This window comes from Hypanus sabinus, chromosome 5 (genome assembly GCF_030144855.1).
Source record: "Hypanus sabinus isolate sHypSab1 chromosome 5, sHypSab1.hap1, whole genome shotgun sequence".
Lineage (NCBI taxonomy): Eukaryota > Metazoa > Chordata > Chondrichthyes > Myliobatiformes > Dasyatidae > Hypanus > Hypanus sabinus.
Genome location: NC_082710.1, coordinates 106,575,401 through 106,595,918, shown reverse-complemented (window position 1 = coordinate 106,595,918; position 20,518 = coordinate 106,575,401). Strand labels below are relative to the sequence as shown.

The window sequence follows — 20,518 nt, the reverse complement described above, 5'->3', positions numbered from 1 at the left end:
GTTTTTTTATACATTTTACAGATTAAAAAAACCCAAATCACAAGAGACTTTTTTAACTAGTGGGTGGGTAGAAAAGAAATGCCTTCCCTTTATTTCATTTTTCCAATCCTCTTCCCAGTTCTTCTCTATGCCTTTTTTTTTATCTTACTTCTAAATTCTGCTCTGCCTAGGGGTATTCTAATTCCTACTTGCCTGCTCGGTAAGGAAGACTTTGCAATGCCATCCACAATTTCATTTCCCTCCACCCCAGCATGCCCAGATATCCATGTAAATCTGACTTCACAACCCATCTACCCTACTCTAAACAAAACTAAGAGAATCTCAATAACTATGTCAGGACGAGCTTTTGATTTATTCCCTTTTATAGCCTCTAAGGCTGCAGCAGAATCCGAACAGATGATGACCCTGCATGGTCGAGAGTCTTCTATCCACCATAAGGCCCAGAGGATTGCTAATCATTCTGTTGCAAAGACAGAAACACCATCTGAAACCCGGTGACCAATCTCAACTCCAAGCTGAGACACGTACATTACAAATCCTGCCTTACCGCCCACTGAGCCATCTGTAAAAATCTTCAGATAAGATCTCCATTTATTATTTAAATATTCAGTTATGATCGACACTGTTGAAATTGCTCTGCTTCCTTGAAGCTGAAAAGGAGAACTAGAAGGTCTACTTCTAGTTCTGGCAAAAGCCAAAAAGGAATGGGTGGCAAGCAAATTTGGTCAGCTATGTCTTCCTCAATCAGTTTCACTTTCACAGCCCAGATATTAACCAAATCTAAAAAAGGATATATTTTAATTGTACTTTGGTGCTCCGACGTCTCCTGCAAAAGACATTTTGATGGACAGCTGTGATTGAGGCCATTCAGTTTTGCCCAATACTGCAGGTCCAACTTAACTCGTCTTAAATGTAGAGGTGCTTCTCCCATCTCCACACATAATTCAGGGCCTCATTTTGTTCTAAAAGCTCCACAACAGAGTCTAAGTGCTTTGGACTGCAGTGTCTAATTTTTCAAGCAGTGGAACCTGATGCACCATCAATAACTCACACTGAGATGTAAGGCGAGATATCGGCTTTTATTGACTGGAAGAAGGAACCAGGAGTGAGTGTCCATCATACTATGTCCTGGAGACTGCGGCCGAGCGTCAGGCCTCAGATCGCCTTTATACAGGGGCCTGTGGGAGGAGCCACAGGAGCAGTCAGCAGGGGGCGTGTTCCCACAGGCACATAGTTCACCACAGAACCATAAGCAATACAACCATAATCATTACTGATCTAATCATAGCTGGATATAGTTTCCTGCCCTGCTCCCCAGTCACATCAAGAAATACTTCACAATATTTCAAACTTTCTCACACTTTCCAATTGTTTTATCTATATGAACCCTCCAAGTAAGTCTTTAATCAAACCAGACACCTAAAACTTGAATACCTTGACCTTTTCTAATGCAGAATCACATAGACGCAGTTCACAATCAGGTATCTTTCTTCTAAAGCCAAAAATCATATATTTGGACTTAGAAGCAGAAATCCTGAAATCCCATTTATTCACCCAGTTTTCAACTGATCGTAAAGCCTGTTGAACCTGCTTTAATATACACTTGACGTTTCTTCCTGTTTTCCAGAATGCACCATCGTCTGCAAACAACGACTTGCCAAATCCTGTCCCTACCTGATCAAAGATATGGAAACCAAAATTGGAATCAAAAGCGGGCTCCTTTCAGATTTCTCCCTCTCCAGCCTTTTTATCTGGCTTCACCTATCACTTTTCTAGCTCTCCTCCATCTCCTCGCCCCACCTTTCATTTCCGGCGTCTTCCCCCTTTCCTTTCCAGTCGTGAAGGAAGGGCTCGGCCTGAAGCGTCGACTGTTTATTCATTTCCATGGATGCTGCCTGACCTTTCTCTAGCGCTTCGCGTGAGTTGCTCTGGATTTCCAGCATCCGCAGAATCTCTCGTGTTTACTATCTGCCGAATTTCCTGTGCTCATGATTCAAATTCAACAATCTCCTTCTTGTCATCTCCCTCTAGTGGCGATCTTTCCCCCTCCCCCGGGATCTCTGCGGAATCCAAGGAAACAGTGAAAACACTGAATCTGCATCTTTATTTTTCAGACTCTCCGATGCCCTGGGAATGAACGTAGCGGGCCTGATCGTTGCCATAATGCCTGGTTAAGTCAGGAACGAATCTCAAGGTTGGATAATATTTACCTACTTTGATAATAAATATACTTCGAACGTTTAATCACACTAACTGAAAATAATTTGGTATACTGCAAGCAGGGCCAGAAAATGATCTTTGTCACTTAAGTAGTTGGCGTGGAGACAGTGGGCCGAACGACGTCCTTGCAATGGTTCGATGTCTTTCGGGAAGTAATTGCAGGCTAGCCTGGCGATTTGAACAGAGGGATAATAGAGAAAAACAATGTAACGACAGCGCGCTGCGCTCGCTACCTGTGCACGGCGCTGTTCCTCGCCGACGGACAGAGCAGCGCACAGGGCGCAGGAGTGGCCCTCGCTCGGCCGGTCAGCGCGGACAGAGTCCCCCCTGCGTCCGAGTCCGGGTTCGGGGTTCAGTTCAGTCGAGCTCGACCGCAGCAGCGCTGGGTGAGTGTTGGGGCAAGCGGGGATAGGGCACCAGGCAGAAATTCACACCAAAGCATTGTTATTTTATATGAAAAGGGGGGAGTCGCTTATGTCGTATGACTCCTTTGTGACATTTGACGACATAGTTTGCACCGCGGTTTTATGAAGGTAGTTTTTCAAAAAGAATTTTTGAATTCGACCGTTGAAATTGCTTCATTTTCGGTTTCACTCTCTAGCGATAATAGACGGGCCTGGTGGTGCACGCAGCCATAGAAATTGGGGGGGGGGGGGGCAGTCACTCGATCCATTCGTCTGTGCTGACCCAGACCCAAGTTGTGTCTTTCTTCAACTATTTATCACAGTTAAGACCCAAATGAAACGTATTTACACCCGAAGAGCAATGCTGATGTAAACAAAGCTCGCAGGCGTGGGAAGAAATATGTATCTAGATCCGAGGAATCTAAAATAACGACAGAAGATAGTGGGGGTGGAGGGGATGGGGATGCGAAAATCTGCAGGCCAGGCAGCGTCTGTGGAAGGAGGCACAGACTCCTATAGTGTTGTAGGTTTGATGATAATGTTTAGCTGGATTCACGGTGAACAGCAGGGCCCTGGGAGTGTTGTGGATCTGAGGGATCATGTTTCACTGAAGTGGAGTCACAGGTAGACAGGGAGGTGACCAAATTAGTGATTATACTGAACGGCAAGTGTTGCTTCCTCAGAATTTTGTTTGTGCTTATGATAACACATTTGAAGCAAATCGCAAATATAATTTCAGATTACTTGCATCACATTAGAATTTGGAGAAACAGGAAATTGACTTTTTGAACTGTAAAATGGTGCTAATGCTTTGAAATAGTTCAGCTAAGCTAAAAATGTTTTGTTGACGATTTTTGTTTGTACTCCGTGTCAAGAGGCTTCTCACTTAAATGCCCAACAATAATCTGCCAGCATTGGAGAATTCCAGTTGCCCCCATACCATTTCTCCATGACGGCAATGTCCTGGTGAATCCTTTCATCGTGTTTGTCACTGACAGCACTAAGATTTGCAGGGAAGAGGTCTAAATGGAAATGCAGAAAATGAATCTTGAGTGACATCTTGCACTTCACGGTTTGTGTACTTGAAGCATATTGTCAACCAGTTCAGTGCTCTGTAGTTGTCAAAAAAAAACGACGTCCTTGAATGCCTTCTGTGTGATTTTCATTCAGGGTATTGAGCATGGAGGTCAAACGGTCATGGTGTGGTTCTACAAGAGGGTGAGGCTGGACTTGGAGTATTGTGTTCAGTTCTATGCACCTTGCTATAGTAAAGATGTTATTACATGCCAAAGAGTACAGGAAAGATTTAAAAGGATGTTGCCAGGAATTGAAAGAGTGAGTTACAGGACAGGCTAAGACTTCATTTTGTGGAGTGTAGGAGACTGAGCGGTGATCTTATAAAGGAGTATAAAATCATAGGGTGAATGAACTCGGTCCTTTTCCCAAAGTTGAGGAGCCAAGAACTAGAGGGAATAGCTTCAAGCAAAGAGGCGAAAGATTTAATAAGAACTTGAGGGGCAATTTATTTTTAAATAAGGGTACGTTCTATGTGGATTGAACTGCAGAGGAAGTTTTGAGGGAGGTACTTTTAAAAGACAGTTAGACAGGTACATGGACCAGAAAAGTTCAGAGCAGGGATTCCCAACCTGGGGCCCATGGACCCCTTGCTTGATGGTATTGGTCCATGGCATAACAAAGGTTGGATACCACTGGTATTGCGGGATATGAGCAAATGGGACTAACTGGATTAGCAGTTAGGTCAGCATTGGCCAGTTGGGCTGCCTCCATTGCTGTACCTGACTCAATAGTCAGGCAGCATCTGTGGAAAAAGAAACCAGTCAGTACTTTGGATCAGCAACTGGAAGGGTTGGAGACACAAAGAACTGCAGCTGCTGGAATTTGGAGCCCAAGCAACCTCCTGGAGGAGCTCGGTGCCTGGAACAGCATCTCTGCGGCGGGGAGGAGAGAGAAACTGTCAATGCTTCAATTGGAAATCCCGCATTGGAGAAGAATGAGATGTGGTAAACAAGATTAAATGGGGACAAATTAGGACAGATCAAATGATAAGGAGCTTCTGCAAGACATATTAAAGAAATGGTGTGGAAAAGGGACATAGGCCATAGACCAACCTGATATTTGGTGTATAAAAAAAAACTTGCTCCTCACATCTCCTTTGAATTTACATCCTCTCACCTTCAATGCATTCCCTCTGGTATTAGGCATTTCAGCCCTGAGGAAAAGATATACAGTGCCTTGTAAAAGTATTCAGTCCCTCAACCCCATGTTCACATAGATGAGTATTACAACCAGGAATTTTGGATCAATTTAACTGAGAGTTTTTATTCGTGAATCGCATGCTTTTTTTCCACAGTCGAGTCCAAAACACAACGGAAATTGTAAAGCATGAGAAGCTCAAAATTCAAGAACTGAAATGTCAACAGTTTAAAAGTATTTAACTCCTTTGCTCAGCTTAGTTGAACCACCTCTCGCAGCTATTACAGCCAGATTAGATAGCAGCCTTGGACAGCATTTATCAGGTATTGTCTTTCTCTCTCTTGATGCTCCCTGGCCCTCAGCAGCTGCTTTGTTATGTGTTTATACTTCCAGCACATTTTCTCCTGCTCCTCCTCTTCCTCTGCCCATACCCACTGCAGACAGATTACAGTACTGTGCAAAACTCACAGGCACATATTTCTATCTAGGATGCCTAGGAATCTTGTAAAGTACTGCATTTGTCAACATGGAGCTGAGAACGAGTTTGTAAGTCTGGTGGGAGCACAGGATGTTGGGAATGACAAGGGTTGAGCATGGCGGGAGGGGTGAGGGACAGGTAGCAGAGAAGGAATGCCAGGGACCGGTGGTGCGAGTGCAGACACACCCAGCCCTGATATACCAGGCAAGGTCATTTGATTTCAAACAATTGGTTTATTGATTGAAGTAAGCTGCAGGGAGTTCTAAAATTAGTCAGCTCCATCATGGGTACTAGCCTCCATTGTATCCAAGCCATCTTCAAGGAGCCATGCCTCAAAAAGGCGGTGTCCATCATTAAAGACCCCCATCACTCAGGACATGCCCTCTTTTCATTGTTACTATCAGGAAGGGGGTACAGAAACCTGAAGGCCGACACTCAGCGATTCAGGTACAGCTTCTTCCCCTCTGCTATCCGATTTCTAAATGTACATTAAAACCATGAACAATACTTCACTACTTTTTTTCTGTTTTTGCACTACTTATTTTATTTAACTCTGTAATGTACATATATGTACTTGCTATAATTCACTGACTTTTTTTCTCTGTTATGTATTGCATTGTACTGCTGCCGCTAAGTTAACAAATTTCATGACATATGCCTGTGATATTAAACCTGAATCTTATTCATAACATATATACACACACCTAATGTCTCCCACTAACAGGCCTTCCGCATCTTCTCCTAGTCAGCAGCAATCTATGACTTTTATCTTCTGTGCCTGTACCTGATAGATGTTTCCTTTGGTTCCCCATCTCTGCAAGTTTAAACATGCAGATTTTCAAAATTATCCTAGTTCTGAAGAAGAGTCATCAATGTGAGAAGTGAGTTGGTTTATGATTGTCACACCTACCAAGACACAATGGAAAACGTGTCTCGCAGTCTGTCCATACAGATCAGTTCATAACACTACACTGAGGCGGTAGAAGGTGAAACAATCACAGTGCAGAGTACTAAGAGAGTGCAGTGCACTTACACTGGGGACCCCATCCTGGGGTCCACTCACTTCTTGGTTAATGGTATTAGTCCATGGCATAAAAAAAGAGTTTGCAAACCTCCTGAGCTAGACAATAAGGTGCATGGTCACAACAAAGTAGATTGTGAGGTCAAGAGCCCATCTCATCCTAGAATCTTCAATCGTCTTACAACAGCAGGATAAAGGCTATCCTGCTGGCTGATTTTGTATCTTATGCCAGTAGGGGAGGGGAGTGAATACATTTGATTATATTGGCTGCTTTACTGAAACAGTGAGAAGTGTAGAGCGAGTCCATGGAGGGGCAGCTTTTTTCCATGATGTGCATCCTCTGTAAAGCCTCAACATAGGTCCAGTAACAGGGCGATATATGCAGAGCAGATGCCCTCTCAGCCTGCGATGCACCCAGATAGGTTGCTGTCTGTGGTGGCTTGATTTAAAAATTGGTGAGTGTCGTACGGGTCATGCCGAATTACTTTAGCATGGCTGGGTAGTTGTGAGTGTACAGGGAGCGGAGGAGTCGGGGTGAGTATTCAATCAGCTCTGGAACATCCCGATGCTGAAGGTGCATACATCAGGATGTTTTTCACTGACTGTAGATCAGCATTCAACACTATCATCCCCTCACACCACCAGCTTCAAGAGCAGATGCTCGGGCTCTTGGTTAAAAGCTGATAGCTACTCTCACTTTCCCCATCTTTGAAATGTTCCCTCAACCAATGATCTCACTTTAAGTACTCTTTATTTATCATCTCATCTTCTCGTTACTAATTGCTATTTATTGATATTTGCATTTGCACAGTTTGTTGTCTACTGCTGCACTCTGGTTGATCTTTCATTGATCCTGTTATAGTTGCTATCCTACAGATTTGCTGAGTATGCCCACAGGAAAATGAATCTCAAGGTTATAAATGATGACATGTATTTTAATAGTAAAAGTTACTTTGGGCTTTGAACTCATCACTAAACTCCAAGACCCGGGACTCAATTCCTCCATGTGCAACTGGATCCTTGTTCTCCTCATTTGCAGACCCTATCAGTACAGATTAATGTACTCTACAATCTTCAACAGCACATGTGCACCACTAGACTGTGTGCTTAGCCCCCTGCTCTATTTGCTGTAAGCTTATGTTTGTGTAGCGAAGTACAGCTCTAATGCCATATTTAAACTTGCTGGCAATGCCATTGATGTTGGCAGAATCAAAGTATCATTGATGTAAACAGAAGCAACCTTGTAGGAAAGGTTGTTGTCATGACAGCATTTCACCAGGTCTATCTCCTTCTTATACTTTGTCTCTGCATTAATTGAGATAAGGCCCACTACAGTAGTGTTATGTGTAAATTTGTAGAAGGAGATGGATCAGAATCTGGCCACGTAGTTATGAGTGTACAGGGAGTAGAATAGGGACTGAGGACATACCTTAGAGACATAGAAAACCTACAGCACAATACAGGCCCTTCAGCCCACAAAGTTGTGCCAAACATGTCCCTAAGTTTTCCTCTAATTTTCTAAGCTCCATGTACCTACCTAAAAGTAACTTGAAAGACCCTATCGTATCTGTTTCCACCACCGTTGCCAGCAGCCCATTCCATGCACTCACCACTCTCTGCCTAAAAAAACTTACCCCTGACATCTCCTCTGCACCTACTCCCCGGCACCTTAAACCTGTGTCCTCTTGTGGTAGAGATTTCATCCCTGGGAAAAAGCCTCTGACTATCCACACGATCAATGCCTCTCATCATCTCATACACCTCTATCAGGTCACCTCTCATCCTCTGTCGCTCCTTTCCCCGCATTCAGTGGACGCACCTGTACACCGGCTCGTTAGTGAGAAAAGGCTGAGTTCACTCAACCTGTTTTCATAAGACATGCTCCCCAATCCAGGCAACATCCTTGTAAATCTTCCCTGCACCCTTTCTATGGTTTCCACATCCCTCCTGTAATGAGGTGACCAGAACTGAGCAAAGTACTCCAAGTGGGGTCTGACCAGGATCCTATATAGCTGCAACATTACCTCTTGACTCCTAAATTCAATTCCACGATTAATGAAGGCCAGTACACCATACACCTTCTTAACCACTGAGTCAACCTGCGCAGCTGCTTTGAGTGTCCTATGGCCTCGGACCCCAAGATCCCTCTGATCCTCCACACTGCCAAGAGTCTTACCATTAATACTATATTCTGCCATCATATTTGACCTACCAAAATGAGCCACTTGAAACCGATCTGGGTTGAACGGCATCTGCCACTTGTGGGGCACTAGTGCTGAGAAAAATCACGGTGGAGGCATTGCTGCCCGTCCTTACTGATGGTTGTCTGTTGGTTAGGAAGTCATGGATCCAGTTGCAAAGTTGGGTCTTTGAGCTGAGTTTGTCTACAGGTGTTGAAGATGGAGCTACAGTGATAAAGGACTGTCAATGTTAACTCTATTTCTCTTTCCACAGATGGTTTCTGATATGCTAAATGTTCCAGCATTTTCCATTTTCTATTTCAGCTTTCCAGCTTATTGGATCGCTAACTATGGCGGTAACATATGGTTTCTTGTGCCTCTGCAGGTGCTCCAAACCTCTCTCTAAAATGGAGTCGGACTGGGTGGGATGGACCATTGCTGTGACAGGCTTCCCTGATGATAAGCTCTCTGACAGTGTCATGGTTGATAAACTCACCATTCACTTCTTAAGGCCGAGGAACGGGGGTGGTGAGGTAGAAAATGTCATCTATCCAACTGATGTCCCTGGTGTTGCTTACGTTACATTTGAAAAGAAGGAAGGTAGGTTTACAGAGCAATGAATGAAAGAAAAGACCAGTTTGTGGTAACCTATCTACCCCAAAGATACATCTCAAAATGCCAATAGATTTTCTGGTGTGTTTCCCACAGGTGAATTTTGCTTGGGCAATGCCGTCAGTGTCGATACGGTAATCTGGGGGGGAGTTTTTAGGTGTTAATGAATGAGGCTGAAGAAGGACTGCAGATTTAAACTGGAAATGTACCTTGTTGTTCTGTCACAGCATTTGGGAATTACTGTATTCTTCTTTGTTTCCCATCCCGATGACGTCAGTCTTCAGAAACCTGCTTTTATTAAGGATAGTCCTTTGTAGTTCTTTCTCACTGTTTTCCTTAGTGTCGATGATGCAGACCACTGTTTTTATGTGAAACTACCACAAACTTCTTACTGCTCAATCTAGCTACTTTTCTCCTCTTTTAGCTTATTTATCTAGCTGCCCTACCCATTAGTTTTAAGTATATGACTCTTTTTCACCATATTTTGTCTTGTTAGCAATAGTGTGGTCATTTTGCAATATTTTTTTATCTGTGAGGTGTATCAGATTACTTTTTTTTCATCCATAGGATCCAGAAGTCACAAGTCAAGCTGATTTATCTTTCCTGCTTTTCTTTGATTGTCCTTAAGGGGCAGCAGTGAGGTGCCCACCTGAACTGCTACAGCCCTTCTAGTGAAAGTGTTGCTGTTGGTTTGGAGGGTCTTCAGGATCTGGAGCTGGCAATGATGAGGAAACAATGTTGTTTCCCCAGTTAAGGTGGTGTGTAGCACAAAGGGGAGGCTGTAGATGGTAGCAATTCCATGTTCCTGTCCTTGTCCTAGATATAGGGGTTCTTAACCTTGGTTCATGGTAGGGGGTCCATGGATGTAAGGAAGATGAAGGGATATGAACATGGTGTAGGTAGGAGGGATTAGCGTTTGGGTGTTTTCAATTTGCTTTTTAGCTGGTTTGGCCCAACACTGTGGGCCAAGTGGCCTGTTCTGCGCTGTACTCTTCTCTGTTCTATGTAAAGAAAGTGTTTGGTGCACTGGCCTATAGCCAGGGCATTGAGTATAGGAGTTGGCACATTATGTTGCAGTTGTACTGGTGAAGCCATACCTGGAGTATTGTGCACAGTTTTGGTTACCCTTTTATCAGAATTAAATTGGAAAGAGTGCTGAAAAAATTGATGAGGACATTGCCGGGTCTTGAGGGCCTAAATTATAGAACAAAGTTGAACCAGCTAGAGCTTAATTCTGTGGAGTGTACAAGAATGAGAGCTGGAAAGAATCATAGGGGGTATAGATAAGATGAATATATAGTCTTTTACTCAAAACAACTATAGGATGTAAGTTCAAGTTGAGACATGAAAGATTTAAAAGGGATCTGTTAATGTAGAACAAGCTGCGCTAGAATGTTGTTGAGGCAGACACATTAACAACATCTAAAAGATGTTTGAACAGGTACATGGATAATAAAGGTTTAGACCAGGGGTTCCCAACCTGGGTCCACGGACCCCTTGGTTAATGGTAGGGGTCCATCCCATAAAAAGGTGATGAACCTCTTGTTTAGAGGGAGATGGGCCAATTGCAGGCAAATAGGACTAGCTTAGATGAGCAGGTTGGCCAGCATGGACACAATGGGCTGAAAAACCTGTTTCTAGGCTGTATAATTGTGAGTCAGTGACTGGTAATAGTGGGCCCACTGCAATGATCATGTGATAAATGTTAAAGGTCATTGGTAAGATTTTCTTGTTGGAGATAAACACAGTGTCACATAAATCTTACTAGCCATTTAATAGTTCTTGCTGGACTGCAGCCTGAGTGTTAATGAAGCAGTCAATACCTGTGTTCAGTATCTGGCCACTCCTTTTTATTTTGTTGCTATCTTGTGTGATGTGGATCGGGGCGGCCTGCAGCTAACAAATGGCGCAGCGCTAGGTTGAACTGAACTGAACTAGACTGAATAGGCCTGGACTCTTTCGATGACTTTGTGGGTTGGTGTTTCTTGCTCCTTTATTTTTGCCATTGGAGCAATTTTGTTTTGTGCATTGGTGTGATGTTTTTTTTCTCTTTGAACAGATTCCATGGTGTTTCTTTGCTTCATGGCTGTCTGTGAGAAGATGAATCTCAGGGTTGTAAACTGCATATGTACTTTTGCAATATATGTACTTTGAGTCTTTATCTACTGTAACTGAGATTAAATAATATAAAATTATTAGCAAACATCCAATCAAAAGCAGGGAACACTCTGGGTCTGACTGATCAATGTTAGTCTTTATGTCCTCCATTTGGTGTTTCTGACTCCTCATCAACAAACACCATGTGGCTGCTTTGGTATCTCTTAAGTTAATTTTAGATCATTTAAGTTACTCATATGTACACTCATACATATACATGCAGCATGTAAATGCCATCAGAAAGAAGGCACGACAGCCATTACTTTCTTAAAGTTTGCGTAGATTTGCAATGTTACCGAAAACTTTGACAAACTTCTGTAAGTGCATCATGGATAGTATCCTGACTGGTTGCATCACAGCCCAGTTTGGAAACCCCATTGCCCAGGAAAGAAAAATCCACAAAAAGTGGTAGATACAGCCCAGTCTGACACAGACAAACTCCCCCCCCCCCCCCCCCCAACCACTGAGAACATCTACAGGGAGCTTTGCCACAAGAAAGCAGCAGCAACCCCCATCATTCAAGCCATGCTGTCTTCTTGCTTCTACCATTGGGCAGGAGCCTTAGGTCCCACACGTTCAGATTCAGGAGCAATTTTACTCTGCTACCTTCAGGCTCCTGAACCAGCATAAGTAACTTCTCAGCTCACTGCTAAACTCCACTCACCTATAGACTCACTTTCAAGGACTTTAAGCTCATTTTCTTAGTATTATATATTTACATTTTTTAAATTATTATTTGCATGATTGGTTATTTGTCAATCTTTGTTTATGTATAGTTTTTCATAAATTCTATTGTATTTTTTTCCTGTGAATGCCTGCAAGAAAACAAATCTTAGATTAGTGTCTGGTGATATATATGTACTTTGATAATAAAATTTACTTCGACTTTGATCAGGTTCCCTCTCTCTCACTCCCCCATATGATTAAAACAGCTGACGATGACTGTATTCTAAAAGCTCTTGGACAGGATCACCTTCCAGTCCTTTGAAATAACATGGTGTTGTCTAAAAACTACTTGTTTATCATCAAATGCATTTTTTTTGAAGTTATGGATAGCGTCCTGGGACACGATCAAGTGTTTGAAGACAAACAGCTCCAAAAGAAATATCCATTGAAAATTGCACAGAAAAGCCTGGATGTAAGTGCTTGCAGCCAATCTGCTCTTTGATCTTTTTGTGCTCCCGGTTCACTGCTTCAATTTCTCATTAAGTTCCTCTGCAGCCTTGGCTTTCCCTGCACCTATATCCTGGCCAGCACTACAAGCTGCCTGCAACCTTATTCCTCCAACCCTGGTAACTTGCCCCACTTCTGTCTTCAAAAGTTCGAAGCTCTGCCGATCCCTTAATCTGCTGTGTATTGTCCACCACTCTTTGACTAAGCTATTCGACTGTTATACTAATTATATTGTAATTAGAATTAATTACATTTTTAATTATTCTAATTGTACCATATAGTTGAGAGTTTCTCATTTATTTACAATTTAAGTAAAAGTAAGTAGTTGCGAATATTAAATGTCACAAGAAAATGGTGCTTTTGTTGAAGTGCACAGAGAGCATAAAATAAGTAAAGTTAAAAAGAAAGTTATTTAATTTGAAAATTTGCTAATTTGAGAGATATTGGTAAGTATTAATGATACAATGGTCTGCGTATGCTTGTGATCAAATCCCTGAACATTAACACATGCAGAAGAAATTATTGAGAGAGCAAAGGTGTGTTAAGCCATAATATGGAAGGATTTGAAGCTGTGGAGGCCAAGTCACTGGGTTTATTTAATGTGGGGGTTGATAGGTTCTTGATTAGTTAGGGCATCACAGGTTACAGTATGCAGGAGAATGAATGGCAGAGCAGACTTGATGGGCTGAATGGCTTAATACCTTTGTCTTATGGTCTTAAAGGGATTACTGCAGGGAAGATGTTTCCACTGACTGAGGAATCTTGGTCCAGAGGACTCAGTATGGGGTAGGTTGATTAGGATAGAGATAGAGACATTTTGTCACTTAGAGCAGGGGTTCCCAACCTTTTTTATGCCGTTAAGCAAAGGGTCCATGGAACCTAGGTTGTGCACCCCTGACTAAGAGGCTGTGGAGGCTATTCCAAACACAGATCTATATATTTTAGCATATTAATGGAGTCCGGAATTACCGCGATTACATGAAAGGATGGGCAGGAAGGCATAGGCCTTGGTGTGGTTCTGTGCAAGATTTCCTATGATCGTAATGAACTGTAGAGCAGATTTGGAAAGCTGTATGACCTACATCTGCTCTTGCATCTTAAGTCATGAGGTTATGGGCCAAAAAAAGTTCTTCAGGATCAGTGGGGGATAATACTTAGAGTTTTAGTGAGACTTCTTTGAGGAATTTTCTATTCAAAGGCTAACACATTTCTGTGTAACTGTCTGCACAGGAACGCTTGATATTTAGCTCCCTCAGATTCTACCACTCAATTCCCAGTAGCCAAATACTCTACCAACTCTTTAGGATGTGGGGAGCGGGACTGGGGTCCTTTGGGGGAAAACCCCACATTGTCACATTGAATCTGCTAACATTGGGCAGAAGTACTGGAGTCAGGATTGAACCTATTTTGCTAAGAGCTTGAGGCGACAGATCTTCCTGTTCCATACCTGTGCCAGCCTACAAAGGTTTATTTTCTACTCCCTAGCCCTTCCACGTGGTCATCCAAAGCACTTCATAAATGTGGCATTTCTGCCTCTACTCCACTTATAGCTTTCAGTGGCCCTATGACAGTTCATATTACAAGGTAATCTGTGCCACATTATAAATAATAGTTAAACTTGTGTGTTGTTCACAGGTCTTTTCAACTGTCTCAGTTGATGTGGACGCCTCAATGTTTGAAAACAGTTCCGAAGTGAAAAATGTTTTTAGAGAATTTGAAAACAACAACAGAAGCTTACAGTTTTCCCGGAGGCACGATGGAAAGATTCGTGTTACGGGCTCCTTCTCTGCGTTGAAAGAACTTAGGAAAGAACTTCGTAAAACAATAGGTGAACTCCAAGGAATTAATCTCCAAGATTCCACAATGAAAGTTGGAATAGATGACTCAGAAGGGAAGTCTGGAAAGTCTCTGCATAATTATGCAACATGGTCAGTTCATCAACAGTATACAGCATCACCGAATTATGGAGACAGGGATACCTTGGATCCTGGTGAATTCCAGGAGGAATCAACAATTATTCTAGACGCAGATATTTTTTCGTACATTGATGAGATTTGCAAAAAGCAGTATGAACAGTTACTTAGTGTTAATTGTGTGAATGCCAAACCAGTAAACCACAATAATATAATATTTCTCCAGCTATTTGAAACTAGTAGATTGAAACCATCTGAGCTAAAACTGGCAAAGTACGATTTGGAGAGGTTCATCAGCAATATGCAGAAAAACCTAGTGATTGACAGAATAAGACTGGACAGAGACAGACTGAAGAACAAGACATTAAGGGCATGTAAACTAACCATGCAAAACTTCGGCACTGTTCTTGTTCGCTTCAGTGATGATTGTGTGACACTTATAGGAAACCAAGATGATTGCAAACAATTCATAAGGAAGGTGGATGAGATGGTGCGGTCAGATTTTAATCCAGCACCATACGAATACACAAGTCGCCTGACATCAACTGAAAGTATGCATCAGTTTCCTCAGAGTGTGGGTTCAGACTCTGCACGTGCATCGGGTGTGCCCAGGCCCATGGAGAACACCCTGCCAAGCAACCTCGATGGACATATGACGGATCAGAGTGGCAGGGTCCAACGTACCTGGAGTGTTCCTCACGGGAAGCAGGAAAGTTCGTCTGATTGTGCAGGTACATCGCTCTCCAGTGAATGCCACAGAAGACCGACAGTCAAGAACAGTTCTAAGGTCTGATCGACCAGTGTGCACTACTGAATGATGGCAGTCATTTCTTTTTTGATTGGATAAACTGCGGGTTAATTTTGTGTTTGTGGATGGCATCATTTTTCTAAAAAACATGGGGAGAGAAACAGATAATTCATTTGCAATTGGTATTTTCTTGTCCTGGTGTGCCACATGCCAGTTCCAGTGCATGCATTGTAAACTCAGCCCATCTCACCTTTTTGTCTGTCTCCATCTCAGGAGACAGGTTATCCACTGACATCAACTGCAAATCCACTGAACTTTCACGACATTTGTTCTCAGGATGTGATGTTCCATTCCGGGACATCCAAACTCTTTTTTTTCCCCAGAAAATGGGGTTTCTCTTCCACTATTATCAATGATGCCCTCACCCATATCTCCTCCATTTTCAGCATGTTTACCCTCACCCCATTAACTCTTCCCAAGATAACAGCGATAGAGTGCCTCCTGTCCTCACCTACCACCCCACAGCTAATCACAACCTCTGCCATCTCCCCATCCCCCCACCCTCCCACTCTGCTTTCCACATGGATTGCTCTTGCCATAATTCTCTTGTCCTTTCATTCCTCCCCACTGACCTCTTCCAGGCGTTTACCCCAGCAGCTCTGCTAAGTGCCTCACATCCCCCTCCCCACCATTCAGGCCCCTAGACAGTCCTTCTAGGTGAGGCGGTACTTCCCCTGCGAGTCTCTTATTTTGTGTAGTTTATTGCATGGCTTCCTCTACATCAGTGAGAACTGACGTACATTGAGGATCGCTTTATCAATCGTCTTCACCAACAGCCAGGATATCCAGTACAATTCTGCTTCCCATTCCCACACTGACAGGTCTGTTCTTGACCTCCTCTGCTGCCACAGTGAGTCGGGGCAGGTTGGAGGAGCAGCACTTCATATTCCATCTTGGTAGTCTGCAACTTGACAGAATCAGCATTAATTTCTCTTGGCTTCTAGTAGCCACTCCTCTTTTTCCTTGCCCCACATTCACCCTTTTGTGTCCCCTCACTCCAATGGATCTCTCATCCGTTCTCCTCTCCTGCTCCAACAAGCTGTGTATCTCCTTATCTTCTTCCCTTCATGCCATTGTCTGCAGTCCTCTCCTATCAGATTCCTCCTTTTTCATTTCTTTGCTGCTTCTACCTCTCACCTCCTAGCTTCTCACATTATTCCCTTTCATACACCCACCTACCATATCTCTCTCACCTGGACTCACCTATCACCTGTCAGCTTGTGCTCCTTTCCCCCCTACTTTTTAAAATTTATTCTGGTTTTCTGCCTTCTTTTCCAGTCCTGATGAAGGGTATCTACCCTAAACGTCAACCGTTCATTTCCCTCCGTAGATGCTACTTGACCCACTGAGTTCCTCCAGCACATTTTGTGTGTTGCTCAAGATTTCCAAAATCTGCAAAACTTTATTGTCTTCATAGTTATATTCCAAAATGGGTTAGGAAGCTGACACTTCTTTGTAGAAGCTGTGCGACTTGTTGAACTGGCAATCTTAGATCTGGTGTAACACGCACACATCAGGCAGCATCTGATGGCAGAATATAGTATTAATGGTAAGACTCTTGGCAGTGTGGAGGATCAGAGGGAACTTGGGGTCGGAGTCCATAGGGTGCTTAAAGCGGTTGCGCAGGTTAACTCTGTGGTTAAGAAGGCAGGCAGTGTATTGGTCTTCATCAACTGTGGGATTGAATTTAGGAGCCGGGAGGTGATGTTGCAGCTATATAGGACCCTGGTCAGACTCCATTTGGAGTACTGTGCTCATTTCAGATCGCCTCACTACAGGAAGGATGTGGAAACCATAGAAAGGGTGCAGAGGAGATTTACAAGGATGTTGCCCTGATTGGGGAGCATGCCTTATGAAAATGGGCTGATTGAACTCCACCTTTTCTCCTTGGAGTGACAGAGGATGAGGTGTGACCTGATAGAGGTGTATAAGATGATGAGAGGCATTGATCGTGTGGATAGTCAGAGGCTTTTTCCCAGGGCTGAAGTGGTTGCCACAAGAGGACACAGGTTTAAGGTGCCGGGGAGTAGGTGCAGAGGAGATGTCAGGGGTAAGTTTTTTACTCAGAGGTGAGTGCATGGAATGGGCTGCCGGCAACGGTGGTGGAAGCAGATATGATTAGGGTCTTTTAAGAGATTTTTGGATAGGAGCTTAGAAAAATAGAGGGCACTGGGTAACCCTAGTAATTTCTAAGGTAGGGGCATGTTTGACTCAACTTTGTGGGCTGAAGGGCCTGTATTGTGCAGTAGGTTTTCTATGTTTTTATCTGTATACGACTCCTCCATTGGCCAGGGTTGACCATGGATGTTGTGTCCCTGGTGTCTGTGATACACAAGCCAGGACAGTACAATATGGAGAGCAAGCTGTTGCCCATGTAGCAGGTTCCCCTTCTCTACGAGGCTGATGAATACAAAGGGACAGCAGAGACTGATACAGTTTGGGACCAGCAGTGTCTCAGGAGTCAGCATTGAACTCAATGTAGGGCTGTCAGAGCACCGGCTCTGGATTTTCCCTCGGGGGTTTACTCCTGAAGCCTTCCCCATGAGTGGATGCAAGGCAGTGGGGGTTGGAAATCAGAGTTTTTTTTCCTCCAAGATGAGCTGCCAATTACGACTGATAAGCCCCAACTGCCCGAAGTGACTGGTTTTAAGGCACCAGTCACCCATATCTACCCCTTCTGTCTGTGCAGATGGTTCTGCCAGGCTTAGCAGCTAAGCCACATGTGAAGACCAGGAGCTGGACTTGGTTGTCAGAGGCATTTTGAGATGGACACCATGGGAGCATTTAATAGGTAGTGAGAGCTTGTTCCCATTACCATCCCTGGCTTTAACAACTTCAAGGAACCAGGCAGGTTTATAAAGAGAAATAACCAGTTGCCCTTTCGGTGTAAGACCCTTTGTCAGAATATTGCTGAGATCCTCCAGCATTCTGTGTGTGTTCCTCTGGATTTACAGCATCTGCGGAATCTCTTCTGTTTTTATCTTACAGCTGCTATACTATGCCCCTTGTACAAATGGATGGTCCGGCATGGGTTTACAATGAATGTATTTTATCTCAAGTTGCCCACTGTATATTGTAATTTCCATCACTGTAGGGTTTCGAGAAACTAATTTCTGAATTATAATGAGATTATAATTCTAAAAGTGGAAAATCTTTTGCAATCTGCACCTTTAAAAAAAGAATATGGTTATACATGTTGTTTCTGGATTCAGAGTGCTTCTCAGGCTTCCAGCTGGTTACAGGTATTGATTTTTAACAAACTCTGACATTTTCATTAGGGATGATGCCTAGGTATGTCTTATCTCCATCCTTCATCCTTCCTTATTGGTTAGGCCTCATCCAATCAGGTTTCCACTGTCCCACCTTGTTTACAGATGAATTTCAGTTCTTACTTAGAGCGAGGTTTTTGTTAAAATTCTTTTCTTCTAGTTTTATTTAAATGGCTTCCTTCACCAGGCCATCCCATGCCTTTGGCAAGGCACAGTAATTTTGTGCCATCAAAGTCAGTGCTAATGCAAATACGATGTTTTACTACCACCGATTTCTCTAGGTAATCCTCCTGTGCTTCTTGATGTGGGTTTCCACCGTGCTGATATGCACTGCTCTGCATTTTACAGGGAATCCTGTAAGTGCCAGCTGACTTAAGTCCCAGATCACCTTTGACCTGCAGAAGCTGTGATTTGAGCTTCCTTACAGGTTTGTGGACGGTATTAATTTGGAACTTCTTTAGCATCCTCGTGATCCTTCCAGAAACTTTGGAAATACAAGTCGGTAGCAACGGGTTCCTCCTCCATGGGAAAAACTCAATTTTTCTATTCCAAAAGAAAGCCATCTGAATTGTAAATAAGACAAGTTATTACGAGCCAAACAATCCACTGTTTATTCAACTAAATACATTAAATTTCAAAGGTTTTGTAGATTTTAAAATAATAAAAATTATGTATAGTTAAAAATGGATAGTTACCACGAAGTATCCATAGATTGTTTAAAATGAGAGATAGTCAACATGATTTGAGCAGAACGTGTAAATTTAAAAAACAAAGGATAAGAATAAATGTTAAAAAAAATCATTGTATTTTAGTCAGAGGGGTGAATCTATGAAACAGTTGAAGTGAGAATTTAAAAACATATACCACACTTAAGTTTAAAAAATTATTTTAAAATTATTTAATGAACAAATATAAAATACATGATTTAAAATGAATGGGAGTTATGTAAACAAATGATACTTGGAATTGGATTTTGTGTTAAAAGATTATGAAATTTTTTGTTTTGATGTGATGATTGACGCCAGATATGTTGTATAAGTAAGAGGGGTAGGCGTAATAAGCTGTAGCTTCAGCCTACACCCTTTCGGTCTGTTTTAAAGAGTATTATTTAATTTTGTCTTATGAAATCATCATTAAGAAATTATTGTTGGAAATAATATCATTTGTTTGTACTGACCGAATAAATAAATTTCATTCATTCATTCATTAAGTTTCCTGTTTTTTTACATTGGTCCTTTTAAAGGCCCAATTGATTTCCTTCACCTTGTAACCATTCTGAGGGAACAGAATACCGTAGACATGCCCAGATGAAGACGGCAGAGTTACATCGGTTAAAGTTAATACCTGTACCCAGCTGGAAGCCCAAGAAGAATTTATTTGTGATAAGTGCTGGGAAAGCACTAGAACCTTTTTTGCTTATTATTATTTTAAATAGAGTCTTTTACTTTGCTTGCAACATATTTTTGTAATTGGTAACTTCCAAGCATAATAGCAAGGAATTCTTATGATTAATAGTTTAATTTTACCATTGAATTTTGATTTTGAAGCCAGACCAATGGGAATTCCATGTCATGTAAATTTCCTCGCGCGGTAGTGATTGTGCAAAGATTAGAAGGAATATTTTATAAATATTTAACTATGAAATATTTTGTAATTGTTGAACTAAATTTCCCTAATAAGGAAAATAATACACTTTCTTTAAATGGCAGGTTTCATTGTGGAAGACGTTCATTATTGTATGGGGGTGTGAAATCAAGAATCTGTATTTGTAATCTAATGAACCATAAAATATGATATAAAGGTTTTATCAATGCTCAGTGTTGTGTGTTCCATTGTGGCAGTTTATTCAAATTCATTTTAGATTAACTGAGCGGTGGTCATGCCCACAGTAGCATAGTGGTTAGCACAATGCTTTATGGTGTCAACTACCCGGGTTCAATTCCCAAAGTTGCCTGTAAGGAGTTTGTACATTCTGTCTGTGACCATGTGGGTTTGCTCCCACAGTCTTAAGTGTGCCATTTGGTAGGTTAGTTGGACTTTGTAAATTGTCCCGTGATTAGGCTAAAATT

At 42.4% G+C, this 20,518-nt stretch overlaps 1 protein-coding gene across 2 annotated transcripts; it reads left to right on the top strand.

Annotated features, from left to right (window-relative positions):
- Positions 1-1,125: 1,125 nt before the first annotated feature.
- Positions 1,126-20,266, top strand: LOC132394313 (RNA-binding protein 43-like). Of its 2 annotated transcripts, XM_059970300.1 has the most exons (5): positions 1,126-1,918; positions 2,115-2,194; positions 8,903-9,117; positions 12,333-12,424; positions 14,095-20,266. In XM_059970300.1, exons 1-5 carry the CDS (start codon positions 1,889-1,891, stop codon positions 15,163-15,165), a joined length of 1,488 nt encoding a protein of 495 aa, XP_059826283.1. In that variant the 5' UTR covers positions 1,126-1,888; the 3' UTR covers positions 15,166-20,266. The 2 variants fall into 2 exon arrangements, with proteins under 2 accessions (XP_059826283.1, XP_059826284.1); XM_059970301.1 differs by lacking the exons at positions 1,126-1,918; positions 2,115-2,194 and adding an exon at positions 2,463-2,606.
- The last annotated feature ends 252 nt before the right edge of the window (positions 20,267-20,518 follow it).

Excerpts from the sequence above, each read along its gene's own strand:
- LOC132394313 (XM_059970300.1), top strand. The coding sequence starts at position 1,889 with ATGCTGCCTGACCTTTCTCTAGCGCTTCGC. Across the intron at positions 9,118-12,332 it reads TACATTTGAAAAGAAGGAAG|TTATGGATAGCGTCCTGGGA; the intron begins GTAGGTTTACAG and ends TTTTTTTTGAAG. Across the intron at positions 12,425-14,094 it reads TTGCACAGAAAAGCCTGGAT|GTCTTTTCAACTGTCTCAGT; the intron begins GTAAGTGCTTGC and ends TGTTGTTCACAG.